The sequence below is a fragment of the Aotus nancymaae genome, unplaced genomic scaffold (genome assembly GCF_030222135.1).
Source record: "Aotus nancymaae isolate 86718 unplaced genomic scaffold, 86718_ANA_hifiasm-v0.15.2.pri h1tg000010l, whole genome shotgun sequence".
Classification (NCBI taxonomy): Eukaryota; Metazoa; Chordata; class Mammalia; order Primates; family Aotidae; genus Aotus; species Aotus nancymaae.
Genome location: NW_026988421.1, coordinates 20,578,802 through 20,599,911, shown reverse-complemented (window position 1 = coordinate 20,599,911; position 21,110 = coordinate 20,578,802). Strand labels below are relative to the sequence as shown.

At 35.9% G+C, this 21,110-nt stretch overlaps 2 protein-coding genes across 6 annotated transcripts in view; one reads left to right on the top strand and one right to left on the bottom strand.

The window, feature by feature from the left end:
• The window catches only part of MXI1 (MAX interactor 1, dimerization protein), a 78,826-nt gene that overhangs the window by 35,904 nt on the left and 21,812 nt on the right, over positions 1 to 21,110 (top strand). For all 5 annotated transcript variants that reach the window (XM_012450188.2, XM_012450190.2, XM_021666880.2 and 2 more), the window contains exon 3: positions 3,273 to 3,302. In XM_012450188.2, coding sequence (XP_012305611.1) covers positions 3,273 to 3,302 — 30 coding nt within the window. The remainder of the gene's footprint in view (positions 1 to 3,272; positions 3,303 to 21,110) is intronic.
• LOC105715770 (histone-binding protein RBBP4-like) lies at positions 174 to 2,093 on the bottom strand. Its single transcript, XM_064373883.1, is given in 2 exon segments — positions 174 to 1,268; positions 1,270 to 2,093. Coding segments are annotated over 2 exon segments (1,251 nt in total). The 5' UTR covers positions 2,079 to 2,093; the 3' UTR covers positions 174 to 826.

Below are 21,110 nucleotides of genomic sequence, written 5' to 3'. Positions count from 1 at the left end.
TTTAATGTAAAGTTATTGCAAAAGTAACACGTGTTTTTTTTTTTTATCAAGGATTAATTTAATTTTTAAAACAAATACAAGTTATTGATTCACTCTTCTCAACTTGACAGTCTACCTGTGGTATAACTGTCAGGTAAAAACATACATCTTTACATTGGTGGTCCCAAGTTAAAAACAAAACAAAACAAAAACAACACCATTTCACAGAAAGGAAAGAAACAACATGAAAACAGCTCAAGAAATACACTAACAAGCAAAAATATATGGGGAAAGAGGAACGTGTAGTTTTGACTTAACTGAAGAAACCAAGAGGAAACTGGTCTACGTATGAAAATGTGCATCCTGCAAAGTCAGGTGTCAAGATTTGAGTAGGAATCTATATGACTTGAATCTCCCCTATTTCCTGAATAAAAGTGACAAGTTTCAGTATTTATACTTCATGGCTCAGACACCTACCTCATTTGGCTCTATTCCTTATTCATTCTAGACTTTACTTAAATGAGTCTGAAAAACTTGGGGATATAGCATAAGAAAAATAATCACACATAATATTCCCCTTTCTGTAGCTACTTTAGACCTGGGTTTGTTACTAGAAAATTCCTGAAGAAAATTTCAATGTAAGTCTGTGGCTTTGCTGAATCAAGCCCCCTCCCCCATTAATATTTAGAAAACAGCCACTGTTTGGGCTAATAGCATTACTGATGGTACCTATAATATAGAGGGATAGCTGAACAAAGTCTGTGTCTCAAAACCAGTGTTAAATCACTATCAGGGTTGAGAAGAAAAAAGACGAGTCTAAAATCACAAGAAGTAAAGACATATATATCTAGGACCCTTGTCCTTCCGGATCCACGCTTCCTTCAGGGTCTTCATCGTTATAAATGTTCTCTGCCATTTGCCACACTTGCATGATACTATCTTCTGATACAGAACAAATCACCCAAGGCTCATTGGGATTCCAGGAGAAATCAGATATCTTGGCAGTGTGACCACCATGAATAAACAACAACTCTGGTGGCCCGTCTTCTGCATCTTCTGGGGATTGTTCCTCTCCAATTTTACTTAAATCCCAGACATTCAGTCTGCGATCAGTACCACTGGAAGCCAAAATAGTCTCATTGTGAGGTGACCACTGAACCTGGAATATTTCATCCTTATGTGATTCAAAGGAATGCAACTTAAGTTTCAGATTTCTCAGATCCCACAAAGCAACAGTCTTGTCAGCTGATCCTGTGGCAAGAATGAACTCACTATAAGGATTGAAAGAGGCAGTTCACTTCAGCAGTGTGTGCGTCAACTGAGTGGCTTGGTTTGGAAGTATTGTTTGAACGAGTATCCCAAATCATAAGTTTCTGATCATCAGCCACTGACCCAAACAGAGACTCATGGAGCAGATGCCAGGAAACATCTACTACTGCTGTATGCCCTGTAAAGATGGTCTTCGCATCCACCACTTTTCCCTCCTTTGGAATGGCACTGATGTCCCACAGGCAGCTAAGCAAGTGTCCACTGAGATTTGGGTTCCAAGAAAGCCCATAGCCTTCCTTCTGATGTCCACGGAGATGCAAATCTGGGTTGCATTCTCCAGAAGGATCTGGTTTAGAAGGATGTTTTGTATAGTCAAAGACAAGAACATCACTGGAAGGAGTCTTTGTTGCAATGATACAAGGGTTCTGGGGCATATAACGAGCCCTGTTTACTTCTCCTTCATGGTTGATCTTGATTTCTATTTCAATTTTTCCACTAACTGAACCAAAACCTCCAAATTCTCCTTTCTCACTGTCGTAGTGTGATGCATCAAACTGGGCATCATCATTAGGGAGTTGCACACTGGCTATCACAAGATGGTTTTGTTCATCCGATGTGTGTGTCCCCAGCACAAGTCGATGAATGCTGAAATCTTTCCCTTCTGGTCTGGTTACATCTGGAAGCCACTGGGCAGTTAGGCTGGGCCACTCCAGAGCATGGGTCATCACCAAATCATAAAGAAAGGGAGTGTTCTTTTTCCATATTTTGTACTCCTCGTTGATCACTGGTTCTTCCACTGCGTCATCGAAGGCTGCTTCCTTGTCGGCCATGGCGAGCAAGTGAGCCGGGGGAATCCTGGGGTCGAGCATTGCGGGAGGGCAGTAACGTGTTAATTCCACAGAGCTAGTATAAGGTAATACTAATAGTAGGTAACTTTAGAGTTTATTATATTTTACTATTCAGCGTAAACTTGTTAACCCTTATAACAACCATCTGAGGCAAATACTGCTATTTTTCCTATTTCATAGGTGAGGAAACCAAGCACAGAGAAATGAAGGGACTTTACTGAGGGCTTACAGTATTTAAACTTACTCAGGCAGTTTGGGCTTAGAGTCTGTGCCCTTAACCTCTATTCAGTATTGCTCTCACTGAATGGTGAAGATTTTGAGGTTGTTAAGATAGACCTAGGTATAAATCATGGCTGCCACTTCATACTCTTGGGATAGGAGTATATTGCTTGACTTCTCTGAGCTTCAATAGTCATGTTTATAAAACAAAGGTTATTTTAGGGATAAAATATGTTAACTGCTTAGCCCACTGTTCAGCAGATGCTATGCTTGTTCAATGGATGGTATTGTTTAAAACAAATAATGAGAAGCAAAATGAAAAAAAGTCACCAAAACAAAACAACAGCCATTTCTAGCATTTCAGATTATTCAGTCTTGTAAAACATGTTTCTTGATTTTATTAATATATCTTTTCTTTATATTAATATTTTTCTTTATGTATGACTTTTTCTTGTTTTTGTTTCACAAAATAAGGTGGGAAGACTTGGATTTGCCTGTATCACTTAGCAGTAAGGCAAGCCTTTTTCAGCTTCTATGCTAGCCAAAACTTTTTTTTCTCTGTTTAGAAGTGGGTAGATGGAGATAGAGGAGGACATGGAAGTACACACGCTTGTTTCATCTTTTTTTAAACAAAAACAGTATTATGTTTAAAATTTCTTATATAACCAACAAAATCTAGGATGCTAGAAGTAGGGAGAACATGTGCTACTATTACTTTTATTAAAATAACAGTGAAACTCCAGTTTCAGAATATTTAGAGTTAACTGAAAATACTATATTTGAATAAACAATCCTAATGAATGTAGACTATTTCCTCTTGATGAGTGAGCTTGTAGAAGTCTGACCATATATTGCATTGTTAAATAAATTCACTGGGTGTGGGATAGCAGTAACTACTTCGTCTTTCTGTACCTTTAGCAACAAAGCATGGCTAATGCTTTTTTTTTTTTCTTTTAGATCTACTCACAATGAGCTGGAAAAGAATCGGTGAGTCTGTGACGAGGTGCAGCTTTCACTTATGTTTATAAGCAAACTCACCATTTTACCTGTGAAAATAATGTAATCGTACTCATATAGTTGTAATTTTACTTTTCAGATGTGTAGCCTATTGTGAGTCTGATATATATGTGTTTTTTCCAAAAAAATGACTTAAATAGTAAGCTTACACCAGCTAAACTAGAATACGTAAATACATTTTCAAAGATTATTTGAATTTGAGTTTAAGGTGTAGCTTTTATTTCCATCTCTGAAAACAAGTTAATTGTTAGAAGCGGATGGTTTAAATGTGGTTTTGCCAAAGGGTAGGATTTCTAAAGAGTAGGTAATAAACATCACAGATTGGAGGGCATTGAATTTTTCTTTATTTGTAATTTGTTCATTCATTCATTTATTTATTCATGTATTCAAGAACTATTTATCAAACATGAACTATATGTCACTGCCAGGCAGGCAGAATGCTTTACATAGGAAATACAAGAATATTTGAGATAGTTTTTGTCCTTAAGGAATTCAGAACTTTGTAAGGGAGAGACAGGTAATTAAAGTACTATATAATGTGGTAAGTATGGTAATGGAGAAGCAGAAGGTACTAGAGGGTACTGAAAGATCATTGTGGAAGATCACCTGATTTCCTTTTTAAAGGGAGTCTTAGAAGGTTCTGCAGAGGATGGTGAGTGTATACTGAGGAAACTGCAAAAGGTTCAGTATGAATATAAAAGATTGTAACATAAGGCAAAGCATGCCAGGTGTTGAAGAGTCTAGTCTACCATGCCAAAGAGTTTAGATTTTTCCTGAGACCCATATGGAGCAGTTACATAATTTTAAGGTGGGTTATCATATGATCAGCCTGTGTCTTGGAAATATCATTTTGGCTATAGTTTAAAGAATTGGTTGATTGGGAGAAGGGATACCAGAGGCATAAAGACCCTTTTGAAGGCTATTGCAGTAATCTAGGTAAGAGATGATGGTGGCCATTGAGATAGAAGTAGACAAAGTAGAGAGTATGGAATAGAGTCTATAGAAATTGGTGATTAGTTAGCTATGGATAGTTGAGTCTTAGATGATATTATTATCAATTGAGAAATATAAGAAGAGGACAAGTTTGGAAGAAAACATAAGAATTGTAGGAGTAAAATATTCTCCTTTTGGTATAGAGATGAGATTAATCTCTCTCTTCCAGGCATGGTGGCTCATGCTTGTAATCCCAACACTTCTGAAGGCCCAGGTGGGAGGATTGCTTGAAGCAAAGAGTTCAAGACCAGCCTGGGCAGCAAAGTGAGACGCCCTCCATCTCTACAAAAAAATTAAAAAAATTTGGCTGGGTGTGGTGGCATGCAGTGCCAGCTACTCTGGAGGCTAAGGGAAGAGGATCACTTGAGCCCATGAGTTCCAAGGTTGCAGTGAGCCATGATCACGCCACTGTACTCCAGCCTGTGTGATAGAGAGAGACCCTGTCTTAAAAAAAAAAAAAAGATTAAATTTTTATTTTATTTATTTTTTTGAGACAGAGTTTTGCTCTGTTGCCAGGCTGGAGTGCAGTGGCATGATCTCGGCTCTCTGCAACCTCTGCATCCCAGGTTCAGGCAATTCTCCTGCCTCAGCCTCCTGAGTAGCTGGGACTACAGGTGCTCACCACCACACCCAGCCAATTTTTTTGTATTTTAGTAGAGCTGGGGTTTCACCATGTTGGCCAGGATGGTCTCAATCTCTTGCCCTTGTGATCCGCTTGCCTTGGCCTCCCAAAATGCTGGGATTACAGGCGTGAGCCACCACGTCCAGCTGAGAGAGATTAAATGAATAACAAACTAAAATCATATGCACCAGCTGTTTTTGACAAGTAAGATTTCATGACCTTCAACTTTTTGTCATCCTTTAACAAAAAATAAATTGGCTAGCCTAACAGCCTCATTGAAAATAAGTTTAAATGTCAAGTCCCCTGGAAAAGGCTTAGCATAGTCTTTTAGGCAGACTCAGTGGCTTTTACTACTTTGTTTGCACAATGCTGTATTCATGTCTCCTGTTGTAAGACTGAATAGGTAGCATTGTAATTATTTGTTCATGTGTCTCTTTTTGGCAAATGACTATGCCCCAAATGCAAAGATTCCATTTTGCTCAATTTTGTATCCTCAGTGCCTAGCATTTGATGTGTGAACAGGAGACAATGGCTGTAATACTGAGTGAAGGATAAAACTGGAGCTCAAAGTTGAGTGGTCTAGTCAAAGACATTTTGCTAGTTAGTGGTAGAAACTCCTTAATTTTAAAGAATCTCTTTTTTGCCTTTTATTTCTGGTTTATTAAAGATCTGGATGGATAAAGGTAGGACGTATCTGGCTCTTTTAAACATTGCAAAGAAGACTAAGAAATGACAGTTCTGAGGATCCTAAAAACCTTAAATTGAAGTTTACTTTCTCTAAATTAGATCATAAAGTATATTTTGGGTCCATGGGTAAATATTGATAAACATGTGGCTTTTATAATTATTTCATTTGAATGTGGTCCGTGGAGGACCCTCATTGGAAACCTCACAAACACCATTAACACTGGAGTAGAGACTCTTTTTTTTTTTTTTTAACTATTGGTATGGATCTTTAAAAATATTTGATTCAATTTTGTTGAATGCATTTTGCAGATTATTTTGACTTACTGATATCCTTTTTAAAAACTCTCACAGATGATACATGCACACCCATAGTATTACTTTGGTATGCCATGTAAGTTGTTTAATCTAGCATCTGGCTGTGGCACAAGTATAACACATGTAGTTTTTATTACCTGGGCTGTGTACCATCTCCAATAAAGGTAGTTTGTTCCTATTTTATTTACTTAGATATAAGACTTTAAGACTGGTTTCTTACCCTACCTTACTTCTGTTAAGGCATGATTTCCTCATTCTCTGTTAAGGCATGATTTCCTCATCCTCTTCTAATAATAGTCTTGGAAGTGCTAATAGATACTCTTTATTAGCCCAAAGGACTAATAGACATTGTTTATTTCTCAAATTATTTCTTCCCTTCTCTCATTACTCCTTTTTCTCCCTTCCTCTCTCTATTCCCTGAGTCTTCATTGAAAAATGATATAGAATTAACTTTTCCAAGATATATTTGTTTTTAAAAGGAATTTTTATCAATTAAAAAAACCTCAATTTTAGAATAATAATCTGTACCCCACTTCTGAAAAGTTACCAGTGGTGGTCTGGCAAAAAACAAAAATACTGGTAGACATAGGATAGGGGAGGTGTTCTAGCAAGAAGGTGGTACAGGAGTATTTTTAAAATCTAAGCCTATATTGTTTTTACATTTTAAGGCTCCCATCTAGTTCTGTTTAACAGTCCTTTTTTACCAAGACTTCTTTTTTATTTGATGTGTTAAAGAAAGAAAAGTTAATCTAGCTTTGGCATCCTTTAAAATAAATAGAATTTTGGCTTTACCTTTGATCTACTTTTGAGTGTGATGTTATATGAAGACAGTAACTCACTATCAAAAGATCAATTTAGTTTGTCTTCATTCTGAAAAGACATTCCTGAAGTAATTAATATTCTTTAAAATTTGCCACTTTATATAACATATTCATGTCAGAAATTGCTTTTTTCCTTTTTAGCATTGTTCTGAAATCTTGGATATAAGCTGCTCTGAGTTAGTATTTTTTTATTGGAGCAAATGCAGTGAAATTTGGAGTGGGTTATTTTTAATTACTGGTGAATGGCTAAGTAATTCCAGATAGCTCTCTCAAACAAAGCCCTAAGATTGTTGAAGCCCTGGCATTTGGCCTTGAGGAGATAATAGCCACCAAATGTTGAGGTTTATATGACCAGATCTCAGAGGGAAATCTAGTGGTGGAGATTGGGTTTTGGCAGGCCCAGAGTAGTTTGTTTTGATCCACAATTATCCCAGGATTCCTATAGCCCATTGGGGAGCTCTAGGTAGTTTCAGGACTGATAGAAAAATTCAGATTTTTTCTCGGATAGATCTTGGGAGCTCATTTCTGGCTAAATCCTTATTTGTTGTACTGAGTCTGCTCTAGGTGGTTCAGAGCATTTGTTACCTGTGTACCAATCCTAGCCCGCTAGGGCCACAACAGGTCATAATAGGCCTAGGAGATGGAGGGGGAAGTAAAGTACTTCAGATGTTCTACATTCCTCAGGATCCTGTGTGAATCATCTTGCGGTAAACTTAATGAGACTTTGAGATTAAAGAATTAAGAATTTACTTTGCCCATTGGCTTATCTTACAAGTTGGGTCCTTTGCCAGAGAAGGCAGTATCGATACAGTATCAGTATAGATTGTAGATTGCCTCATTGTTTTTTCATTTTCTTAATTCAAATTGCTGATGATGTTTTAGAAAGAATCAACAACTTTGGCCAGGCGTGGTGCCTCATGCCTGTAATCCCAGCACTTTGGGTGGCCAAGGTAGGCAGATTGCTTGAGGCCAGAAGTTCAAGAGCCATCCAACGAGGCGAAACCCCGTCTCTATTAAAAATACAAAAATTAGCCAGGCATGGTGGGCTCATGCCTGTAATCCCAGCTTCTTGGGAGGCTGAGGTACAAGAATTGCTTGAACCTCGAACCTGGGAATTTCAGTGAGCCAGGACTGCGCCACTGCATTCCAGCCTGGGCAACAGAGCAAGACTCTGTCTTTAAAAAAAAAAAAAAAAAAAAAGAATCAACAACTTTAACAGGACTCTGATGGTCAAGAACCTTAGTGCTGACTACAGGAGAGGCCATTTAACCTTAAATAGCTTTTTGTTCCATCAAAACATAAAGGCTTATCCTTACTACAACTTTGGCAAAGCTAGGAGAGGCGAAGAGAACACTGGGCCAATAATGTTTTCCTAGGCAGAGCAGAAGTGACTAGGTATTTATTAACAAAAGAGAAGATGTCTAGTGAATGGTAATAGGTGTAGTCCCTCCATGTAGGGACTTTCACATACCTCTGAGGGAAAAATGAAAATTAGCATTTATAGAGTTCTTGCTATGTTCCTCCACTATGCAAGGCTGTTAGATAATTCTGTAAGGTAGAAAGGCAGAAAGTTTGAGTCAATGTGTCAAAAACTGGCCATTTTATCATCACAGCTACAATTTGAAACAAGATGGGTATGAACACAAAATAGTTCTAATCATGATTATTTTTGATCATGAATATGAGAGCTGTGGTTAATATCAGTCTTTTTCTTCAGCAACGATTAATACTGTGTGTAGCATCATGATAGTTCAAATGAAGTATAAGATATCCTATTCTATTCTTAAGGTTAAGGTCATTGTAGTTTGGTATTTACATTTCATCTATCGGTATCATGATCTAGTTAAGTGACCAGCACATGTCTAGAAAGATACACTAATAGTATTTTTCATACTGAAAATTGAAACTCATAGTGGTCTATGTGATCATTTAGTGAGTCATTTTGAAAAAGAAATTGAAGAAAATACCAAAGTGCTGCACTGCATGAAGTAAATACGGAATTGTGAAACTTGTGTATACTGGATCATGATGTAAAACACCATGGGTCATAGTCAAAACTTACTACTCTGGGTAATTAAGGAGAATGTATACTGAGCCGTGAAGAAGAGAGAGGATTTGAATATAAGAAAAGAATAAGGAAAGCAGTCAATGTGAGTAGAACTGTGGAGCAGGAAGGTAGCATCATAAGCTATATTCAGGAAGGAGTGAGTAGACCATATTGAGTTAAATAGTAGAGTCTATCAGATTAGTAGTGGAAGATGAGGCTGGAAAGGTGGTTTGGAATTGGACTGTAGAATGTTACTGAATGTCAAGGAATTTGGATTTTATTTTATTGGCAGTGGTGAAGTTTTGAGGCTTTTGAAGCAAAGAGATTGGCATGTACAAACCCTTAAAAAAAGTACAGTCTAGCTGTAGAAGCAGGGAGAGTAGTTTGAATGCTTTTGAAGTAGTCCATATAGTAAAAAGAATTGGGAACAAAAAGGAAAACAAAGGTCTAAGAAACACTGTAAAGAAAAAGTATTATTTTCTGTTAATTGCTACTCCAAATATCTCCTTACATTTCATTCTTCACATAGCTATAAAAGGGATCTTCTCTCAGTGCCTTTACTGCAGCAAGGAAAAAAAAGTGATCTTCTCAAAGAATATATCAAATTGAGTCATTTCTCTGTTTACAATCCTCCACTGGCTTCTCACTACAATTAGATAAAATTTGTGGCCTACTAAGTGCACCACTCTATCCTATATCTCCTGTAGCCCTGCTGACATTGCTTCCTTTCTTTTCCTTAAACACAGCATGATCATTTCCATCTTACGGCTTTTGCACTTGCTGTTCCTTTTGTTTGAAAAGCCCTTGCTATAGGTCTTTATCATTATTTAGTTCTCAACTCTCAGGTCATCTGCTTAGAGAATGATAATCACCTCCTGGTCATACTCTATCACGTTACTTTTTATGTCACCTTAACATTTATATCTGTCAGAATTATTTATTCATTTATGCTGTCTGACTTCTTTCACTAAAATATAAGTTTCAGGAAGGCAGGGACTTTGTCTTATTTAACCTAGCACATAGCACCCATTTAGTAAAAATTCATTAAATGAAAAATGATATGTGATAGTAGATTTATAATCAATGTATTATTACATTATAATGACTTCAGTGAAAAGTGGTGAAGATACACTCTTGAGAGAGTTCAGTAGACATATAATAAAAGAATTTTATAATAGGCAAATAGAAAATTTAATGAATTCTTAAAATGTACATAAATTATATGAGAAAACTTGATCAGTGAGAACATCTTAAAGGATTTTTACCATGCCAGACTTTATCCTACTTTTTTAGAAGCGTATGGACTCTTTTAGTCCTTTAAGATATCATACAGTACACTAAGATAAGGATAGGTAATTTTGTGAAGGAGAACAGTTTATCTGATGGAGTTTATGTTCTCCTTGTGAGATCTTTATTCCTTTCTCATCCTATGACTTGAAAATAGTAAGCATTTTTACAAGGAAAAGATTTATTTATACTTGTAGACAAGAATACCATAAAAAATTTCAAATTCTTCATGTTAGAATTTTTGATGTATTAGTTCTGTTTATTCCAATTGTTTGGATACCATAATGAATGTAACATTTTTTATTTTTTTCTGTACTGCGTATCATGTCCCCATTTTACATGGATATTTTGACAGAGTGATTTTGGTCTGCCTTGTATTAGAACAAAACGTAAGAGTAAATCTTTATGACTGTGGGCTAGGCAGTGTTCTCTTGGTACATCATCTGACTAATTTAGGATTCTTTGGCAGGAAGAGCGTATCTGAAATGGTTTTCACTGCCTATTTTGTGTGCTTTTAAGATATTTGTTTAAAGGAAGATACTTTTTTTACACAGTGTGCACATTCTAGAAAAAAATGTACACTTGTTAGGAAAGAAACCACATTGGTTTGGCAGAACTTTCTTTAAAACTCTTCACTAATAGTACTTAAAGGATATTTGCTTGGATTAAAGCCAAGTTGCAGGGTTAGGGAAATCAAACTTTTATTGTAGGTTTGAAATTAACCTATACATTCAGCTGGATTAAAAGTCTACAGTTTTAGATTGGGTCCTGTAATTCTAGAAAGTTTAGTCAAAATCCCTTTTTAGCCTTGGTTTTTACTAAGATTCAAAGAGTATTAGTATGTCAATATAAAAATACTTAGAGTAACTTTCTCAACCTGATAAACAGCATTTTTGACAAACCCACAGCTTATAGCACTCGTAATAGTGAAAAACTGAATGCTTTCCCCCTAAGATCAGAAATAAGAATGTCAGCTTTCATGACTTAATACTCAGCATTGTACTAGAGGTTCTATCTAGGCAATTAGATAAGAAAAAGAAATAAAAGGCATCCAGATTGGAAAGAAAGAAGGAAAACCATTTCTGTTTGCATATATCATCATCTTATGTACAGGTATACTTTGTTTATTGCACTTTGCAGATACTGCATTTTTTAGCAATTGAAGGTTTGTGGCAACTCTGTGTCAAGCAAGTCAGTCATATTTCCAACAGCATATGTTCACTTCATGTTTCTGTGTTGTATTTTGATAATTCTTGCAATATTTTAAACTTTATTATTATAATTTTAAATGTTATGGTGATCTGTGGATCTGTAATCTTTGATGTTAGTATTGTAATTGTTTTAGGGTATCACAAATCATGCCCACATAACTTAATAAATGTTGTATGTGTTCTGATGGCTTCACTGACCTGCTGTTGCCCAATCTCTCTCTCTCTTGTGGGACCTCCCTATTCCCTGAGACATGGCAATACTGAAATTAGGCCAATTAATAACCCTACAATGGCCACTAAGTGTTCAAGTGAAATGAAGAGTCACATGTATTTCACTTTAAATTTAAAGCTAGAAATGGTTAAGCTTAGTGAGGAAGGCATGTCAAAAACCAGGATGGACTGAAAGCTAGATCTCTTGTGCCAAATAGCCAAGTTGTGAATGCAAAGGAAAAGTTCTTGAAGGGAATTAAAAGTGCTACTCTAGTGAACATACAGGTAGGAAAGTGAAACAGCCTTATGGGTGATATGGAGAAACTTCTAGTAGTGTGGATAGAAACCAGCCAGAACATTCCATTAAGCCAAAGCCTAATCCAATGCAAGGCCCTAACTCGATTCAATTCTGACAGCTAAGAGAGGTGAGGAAGCTGCAGAAGAAATGTTGGAAGCTAGCAGAGTTTGGTTCATGAGGTTTAAGAAAAGAAGTCATCTCCTAACAAAAATATAAAGTGAAGCAACAGGTGCTAAGGTAGAAGCTGTAGCAAATTATTGTGATCTAGCTAAAATAATCAGTGAAGGTGGAACAGATTTTCAGAGTAGACGAAACCACCATCGATTGGAAGAAGATGCCATCCAGGACTTTCATAGCCAGAGCAGAAGTCATGGAGAAGAGAACTCAATGCCTGGCTTCAAAGCTCCAAAGGCTGGGCTGACTGTCTTAATAGGGGCTGATGGGCTAATGCAGCTGGTGACTTTAAGTTGAAGCCAGTGCTCATTTACCATTCTGAAAATTCTAGGCCCTTAAGAATGATGCTAAATCTCCTCTGCCTGTGCTCTGTAAATGGAACAATAAAGCCTGAATGACAGCACATCGTTTATAGCATAGTTTGCTATTTTAAACCTGCTGAGACCTCAGAAAATTTTTTTAAAAAGATTATTCACCATTGACAATATACCTGGTTACCCAGGAGCTCTGATGGAGATGTACAAGGATATTAATGTTATTTTCATCTATGCTAACACAGCATCCATTCTGCAGCCCATTGGACCAATGTGTAATTTTAACTTTCAAGTCTTATTATTTCAGAAATATATTTCATAAGACTATATCTGCCATAGATAGTGAATCTTCTGATGGATTGGGCAAAGTAAGATGTAAATAATTACATGTACAATAGCATCCAAAAGAATGAAATACCTAGGAATAAATTTAACCAAGATGATGAAAGATTTGTACACTGAAAACTATTAATGCAAAATACTTTTGAAATAAATTAAGGCAGACCTAAATAGTTGAAAAGAAATCTCATGCTCATAAATTGGAAGACTTAATATTGTTAAGATGGCCATACTCTCCAGAATGATTTACAGATTCAGTGCAAGGCCTATGGAAGTTCTAGTTTCCTCTTTTTGCTGAAATTGACAAACTGATCCTATAATTCATATGAAAATGCAAGGTACCCAGAATAACCAAAACAATATTGAAAAGCATGAAGTTGGAGAGCTTGCATTTCCTGATTTCAAATCTCACTATAAAGCTAGAGTAATCAAAGCAGTATGGCACTGACTAAAGAATAGACTTAGTGATGAGTGGAATAGAGTTGAGCTTGTAGAAAGAATTCCTCACATTTATGGTCAACTAATTTTTAACAAGGATCACAAGACAATTCAATGTCTTTTCAACAAATAAAGCTGACACAACTGGATACCTCCATACAAAATAATGATGTTGGATCCCTACCTCACACCATTACACAAAATTCAAAATGGATCATAGACCTGAATTTAAGAGCTAAAACAATAAAATTCTTGGAATAAAACATAAGTGTAAATCTTTGTGATGTTGCATTAGGCAGTGGTTTCTTACATATGACACCAAAAACACAACAAAAGAAAAAAATAGGTACATTAGAATTTATCAAAGTGAAATACATTTGTGCTTCAAAGGACATCATCTAGAAAGTGAAATGATAATTTATAGGATGAAAGAATATATTTGCAAAACAAATAATGCTTTCAATGAAATAAAAAGACAAATGGTTCATCCAAAAAGGGCAAAGAATCGGAAAAAACATTTCTCCAAATAAGATGTGAAAATGGCCAATATTGGCCAGGTGTGGTGGCTCATGCCTGTAATCCCAGCACTTTGGGAATCCGAGGCGGGTGGATCATGAGGTCAGGAGTTCAAGACCAGCCTGGCCAAGATGGTGAAACCCCGTCTCTACTGAAAATACAAAAATTAGCTGGGCTTGATGGCAGGTGCCTGTAATCCCAGCTACCTGGTAGGCTGAGGCAGGATAATTACTTGAACCTGGGCGGCAGAGGTTGCAGTGGGCTGAGATCATGCCACTGCATTCCAGCCTGGGTGATAGAGTGAGACTCTATCTCAAAAAAAAAAAAAAAAAGAAATGGCCAATATACATGTGAAATGATTACTATCAGTAGTCATTAGGGAAATGTGAATCAAAACTGTAAAATACCACTTCACAGTTACTGTCCTTCTAGGGTTGCTCACCAAGTTTGTAGTCATCCATTTATCATACCAGATACCACTGAATGGGGAAAAGGTCTTGAAAAGTCCATTGATTTTGCAGTTTGGCACTTAAAACCTGATAATGTCATCATCAGCTGATGGCACTGCACAGATGGCTCAACACTTTACCATTATGTGGCGCTAGTATATAATGTGGTATGAGCATTTAATAATGGAGAAAGATTGAGCTCTATTTAGCATATGAAAAGAATATACCTTCCTTTCAGCTGGAACTGCCATCTTCCAGTAATTTGCCAAAATAACAAACATAAAGGGAAGGAGGAGAGGCTCCTGATATATGTGCTTTGGGTTTTTTAGAAACGATGGAATTGTTCCTTTGGCCACAGTTAGGGGATTCTACAAGAAAGGCGATACGGTGGACATCAAAGGAATGGGTACTGTTCTAAAAGAAATGTCTACAAATGTTACCATGGCAAAACTGGAAGACTGCAAACATGATATTAGCGTTGTTGTACATGAACAAATTAAGGGCAGGAATATTTTTTTTTTAGATGGAGTCTTACTCTGTCAATCAGGCTGGAGTGCAATGGTGTGATCTAAGCTCACTGCAACCTCCGTCTCCCAGGTTCAAGTGATTCTCCTTACTCAGCCTCCTGAGTAGCTGAGATTACAGGCACCCACCACCATGCCCAGCAAATTTTTTGTCTTTTTAGTAGAGATGGGGTTTCGCCATGTAGGCCAGAACTCAAACTCCTGACCTCGGGTGATCCGCCTGCCTCGGCTTCCCAAAGTGCTGGGATTACAGGTGTGAGCCACTACAAAGGGCAAGATTCTTCCCAAGAGAATTAACATGTGTATTGAGCATATTTTTTAAGCACTCCAAGAGCTGAGGTAGCTTCCTGCAATCCATGAAGGAAAATGATCAGAAAAATAAGCCAAAGAGAAAGGTATCTGGGTTCAGCTGAAGCACCAGCCTGCTTCATCCAGAGAAACGTACTTTGTAAGAACCAGTGGAAAGATGCCTGAGCTGCTGGAACCTATTCCCTGGGAATTCATGGCATAATAGATGTAACAACAACAACAAAAAAAAACAGAACAAACAAAAAAAACCTTTGGACTAGAAACAAAGGGAAGGTATAGGTTTTAAGGACTTTTAATTAACAATGAAATCTAACAAAATTAAGACCAGATGTTGAAAGAATTTACTAGTTTTATCAATTTCATTTAAGATGTAACAATGTAACCTGATTATATTTGTTATGACTTGAACAACAAAAGAAGTATAGTTGTGGAGGAAAAGAGAAACATTGTCCAGTCATCAGGAAGTAGCTACTGATCCAGTTTTTTGATTAGGCAAATAAAAATTGTGGTTACTTCCCTTTTTTAGCCTAAAAGTAGAGAAAACTGACACCCATGCTTTTAATTATTGCAAAAGTCCTGAATAAGGTAATTACATTCTTTGTACTTTTTTAGACAGTAGGAGTCCAGTTACAGGGCTGAATTATAGAGGGTTAGTGTAGAACACTTAAAAAGTGACCATGTCTTGGAAAGTAGGGGCCGCTCATTTAATTGAATTTTCTTACGAAACTCTTAGAAAGTAGGGGACGCTCATTTACTTGAATTTTCTTAGGAACAAGATAAATATGTAAATTAACTTCAAACAGTATGAAGAATAGTATCATTTGTCAGAGAAACATAATTCACATACTTCTGTATTTCTATAGGGATAGGAATACTGAAAACTATAGACCAACTAAAAATAGTTGTCAGAGGGCAGAGATAGGTACCTGTCAGAGTTAGAATTGAATGTTATGTGAGATAAAGATGAAGTAATATGCAGGTTTGTAGTCAGGATAAGATTACACATCTAAAAATGCAGTCTGTACAGTGAAGTCATTGCAGTTGTGTCTAGATAGATTCACAATTTCTATACTGACCTTTGTCAGAAATAGCTCATTAAGACTAAGCTTTCTACTCCCTGACCTAGGTTACATATGCAGCAAGGTGACAGAGGCTGATTCAGAGACAAGGACTGAATTGTAGGAACCAAGTGTTCTTAGTTCTTCAGCTATCCTATTACTAAGGTTTAAATTCTACAACTGATGTGTGGGAAAAGATGAGATCCTTAAGTCTTAAAAAATAATCATAAGTATTGTAACCTGAAACTCAGCTTCTAAAATTATGTATAGAAATAAATAAGTTAGACCTTGAGTAATTGACATGGTATATTCTAGCAAAGGTGTGGTAGCTTTTTATGCAAGTGATTGCAGAGTGCCTAACATAGTGAATCTGTAACTTGTTTAAGAAAACAATTCTTCTCAAACTATGAATTTGTAATTTTTAAAAAAACAGGAAGAGTTTAATGAATAGATTTTCCTGAGGTATTTTAGATAATGCAGTATACACAAATTTATTTTATATGCAGCTTTGAGGAATGTGTTTGATTTGTAAACTGACTATACCTTTAGTACTGATGCTTGTAATAATTACATGGGAGAATTCTACTAGACTTTAAGGCAATATGTTATTTTTGCCAGATTCTTTTGCTGCATATTGTAAAGAAATTTGTCCATTGTTAGTGCTGTGATAAATATTGAAAGTTTAATAGTAAGCAAAATTGAAATACCTTTTCTTAAACTAGAATATTATTCATTTAAAGATAATTTCTATTCTGGTACAAATTTTGGCAATTAAAGCATGCCAAGAAGAATATCAGTAAGAAATCTATCTTTTTATTAGATGAGAGACTTTGCTAGTATCTTGCATTTATACTCTAAAAATGAAGAGATTCAGATTGTTTTGATATATTTGAGCTGTTATGAGGAAGAAGATAATTATTTTGTGCTTGCCTATCTTTTTCTACTTACTCTATTAAATAATGTCAATCCCATGACAGTGAAAGCCCCATAAATGTTACTAGTGAAAAACTTGAGGTTCTAAACTAGGATTCAGTAATGACAACAGAATTTCCTAATCTGATTACTAGCTAACCAATTCGTCAAGAAAAATTTGTTTGGAAAATAATTAATCAGCACTATGACAAACACATGACATATTGCTTATACTCACGTTTTCTAAATCAAGAAAAGTTGGAATTTAACTCATAAGTAAATGTCTTCCTTGTTTTGTTGTTACTTTGGAAAAAGCCAGTGGAGAAAGACAGGTTTAGATACTAAACAGGATTTTGGAGTCAAATTGTCAAAAATGATGCCCAGAATCCAACACAGATGGCTTCTTGGGTGATATGTAATGCATTGACATGAATATCGTACCAGAAGTCAGAAGACACAATTTTTCCTTTCATCTCTACTACTGATAGGCTGTGAATGTTGTATAAGTTATACAACTTCTTGGGGTCTTGCTTTTCTTGGCTTTTAAAGGAGGAAATCTAGATGATCTTTGAAATCCCTGCCTACATGTAAAGTTTTGTACAGTTTTGTGAATTTTTAAGTTCAGTAGTCATTGGCATATTAGAAACTTAGTTGTTACTCTGTTGTTTCTGAAGCATTTTCCTGGATACAGGTATATGTAAATACCTATATGCATATGTAACACTTGAGACACACACACACACACGAAAAAACACACGACTGGCAGAAAACACCAGCTTAGAATTTCACTGCATTTAAAATTTGGTACTTTGTAAATATCTAAAGATTATTATAATACATAGTACTGTAGCTATAATGATAAGGTTTTAATGAATTACTTTGATAAGTAGTAAATATTTATATAAGACTAGAATTTGCCCTAAGAAACATATATTTGTGTATATACTATAAACACATTCCTCAAAGCTGTGTGTATACACACAGGCACACACAAACTCATGTAGATAGATACAGATACAAATTCTGAAAATTTAAATGCTCATGAACAGGTTTATATTTGCTCAGGCTCCAGAAATCTGGTTTTGTGGTTGTAACTGTATTGTATTGTTGTATCTAATCAGTCACTTTAATAGGCTCCAGTGATCACTGGATGGAGTAGCTGTAGGTCAGTATGTTGGAATATTTCTTCCTTACCATTTAGACAATAAAAGTAGCTTTTAAATAATGTCCTTGCTGCTTTGATAATCTGCCAAGTTCCATTCCTAATTCTAGGACATGTCTACTGTTTATTTTTATTTTTTTGCTTTCAGAGCTGCTAAGTGTTGTTGGAAATCAGAGCTGTGCTGACTGAGTCCACTAGATATTTATGCTGTGTTTTAATTGCAGCCTTCTGTGGATTGGCCATTTTCACTTCTCATTGTCCCCCTTTAGCATTTATCATAATGACTATTCAAACCATTTTTTTTAACCACTCCAAGAGAGTGTGAGGCAAAAGCCAAAGCTAGGGGTCATCAAATCATATTCTAGTTTACAGACAGGACTGGAGTTCCTCTAACATTAGGCGATACAATTGAATGATCTTTAAGATTTCTTCTAGACTAAAAATTTCTGTGACTTCAAGTACCCAATCCCACTTTTTTACTCTTAGATCTAGTTTTTGAACCAACAGCTAGGACCTATATCTCCCATCTCCTAGTCTAAAGGTATTTTTGGTATACTATTGTGACTCTTCATTTCACCCTTTGCTGAAAATGTAGATGCCTGGTTTGAGCTTTTTCATCTTCTCTTATATTTTCTACTTGGATAACTTTAGCTCAGATGGACCATATACTCCCCCTGCCTTTGAACTTTAACTCATGTACAGAGAGGCATGAACAAGAATAACAAAGGTGTTTATAATAACAAAAAATTAGAAGTAACCTGAATTTCTCTTAACAGGGGAATGACTAAATGATATATCCATACCATGTAGCAAGTAAAAAGAATGGTGTAGATGTATATATGTGTATGTGGAGAGATTTCCAAGACATATTAAATGAAAATAAGCAAATTGCAAAATAGCATTTCAGTATCTCATTTATGTTAAAAAAATAACAAAGCAAAATCACATACGGTTGGCTCTTCTATCTGTGGGTTCCACATCCATGGATTCAAACAACCATGGATTGAAAATATTGTGGGGAAAATTGCATCTATGCTAAACATATACAGACTTTCCCTACCCCCTCCCCCTCCCCCCATCCTTATTCCCTAAACAATACAACAACTATTTACATGCTATTCACATTGTAGTAAGTATTATAAGTAATCTGGAGATGATGCAAGGTATAGAGGAGTATGTACATAGGTTATATGCAAATACTAAACCATTTTATATCAGGGACTTGAGCATTTGGAGGTTTTGGTATCCCCCATTGATACTGAGGGACAATTGTATTTCTGTATGTACATGTATGTGTATGTCAATGCATCAGAAAAGGTACACCTCAAAAGAGATGTCAAACTGATACACTTTGTTACTTCTGAGGAAAGGAGTGAGATTCAAGGGGAAACTTTCGATCATGTTGATTTTATTGTTATAGTTTCTGTAGTAAGAGTGCATTAATTTGTGAACTTAAAAAAAGATTTGAGCCACTTAGTTTACAGTACTTTAAAATAAGATTTTAAAAAAGGAATAGGTGTATTGTATTCATACATTTCCGTAGATAGTAAAGGTGAGAGAGACCTTAGAAGATCATCTAGTAGAGTATTTGAAAATCTAAGTCCCTCTAAGTAATATACTCTACCAGTCTGGTTAATGACAAAGTCAGGATGAGAACCTAGGTTTTCTGATTCACAGATCAGAGCTTATTACACTACCTTCAAGGTGCACAGCTAAGATACATAATTTTTCACGAAGTGTTACCTAATTATCCAAACTGAGCTCTTTAAATTCCTATCCCAGATTCACTGTTTGTGTCACTTGTACAAATTTTAACCCATACTACTTTATACTGTTATTTCCTCCCTTTCTAGATCATTTATATTCTTGCTAGAGCATATATATTCCATGAGGAAGAAACTGTAACTTGCTTGTATCTGACACAGTGCCTTGCACTTAATACTTAAGCTGAATTAGTATTGAACATTTCTGTAGCAGGCTCTGCACCTTTCATTGGATTAAGAGAAAAAAGTTGACTGCCAAGTCAAATAAATAGCTGAGTTTTTTTGTTTTTGTTTTTGCTGGTAAAACCTGCCATGTCAAGATAGAAAATATTTTAGGAAGTCACATAGTGAGATATTTGCTACCCTGCAAATATATTCCCTTTCCAAAGAAAATAGTTTTGTTCTCCACTCCTGCTTCAGAGAGAACAGTTTGTCCCCATAGAATATTCTAGGTAATATGACCCACTTATGAAATATGTGGTGATTGTGCTTCATAATGGGACCTCTTTTGCTAAAGTTGCAACATGAGAAAATGCCTCTTGAGTGCAATGGTTTTACAGATGAAAGTACATTTTTTCTGTATTTGAATTGGTGCAGCAGACCAAGAAACTCAATTGTGACTTAAAGTTTACTATAATTAGCATAGAAGCTGTGACAGATCTTTTTTCTTATGAAAACATTTCCTAAGAATTTTTGGAATTTATACAAGTATCTGGCCCTTGATGTGTTGTTACCCTGTTCTGTCTAAATAGCTCTATAATTTGGCATAGCATCTTATTTTCAGCTTGCTTTTCGAGATACACTCTTTTCTATGATTTTCATCTGCATTTGTGTTAATCTTATATTCCTTATGATTTTTTGTTTCTTCTCACAACTGTCTGACATCGTTTAAAGCCTGTAGAATTATTTACAGAAATGGAATCTTTCATGGAAGTTTCCATGATCTGCTGGAACAGTGATCTTGGACAGAGCCTTAGGAAGACCTATCGTTTTTGGAAAGCTAATGTCTCTCTTAGTTTAGAATTAATAGTTTTAGGAAAATATCTTAGGATGTTCTAAATTTCCATACATGCTGCTAGCTATAGAGCTTATTATTTAAATGGCCAATGGGTACTTATAGGTGTTCATCTGGAGCCATTTTTCTGTTACTACAATTTAAATGTGTGTGTGGGTGTGTGTGTGTGTGAAAGAGATATATACACATCTTTTTTTCCGCAAAGGTATATGAGTTACATATATGTGAGTTCTGAGTTTGACTCATTTGAAAGCTGTGAAGCAATTAGAGATAAGAGTTTATTAAAAAGAAAGTAATGTGTAACTATTTTAGTG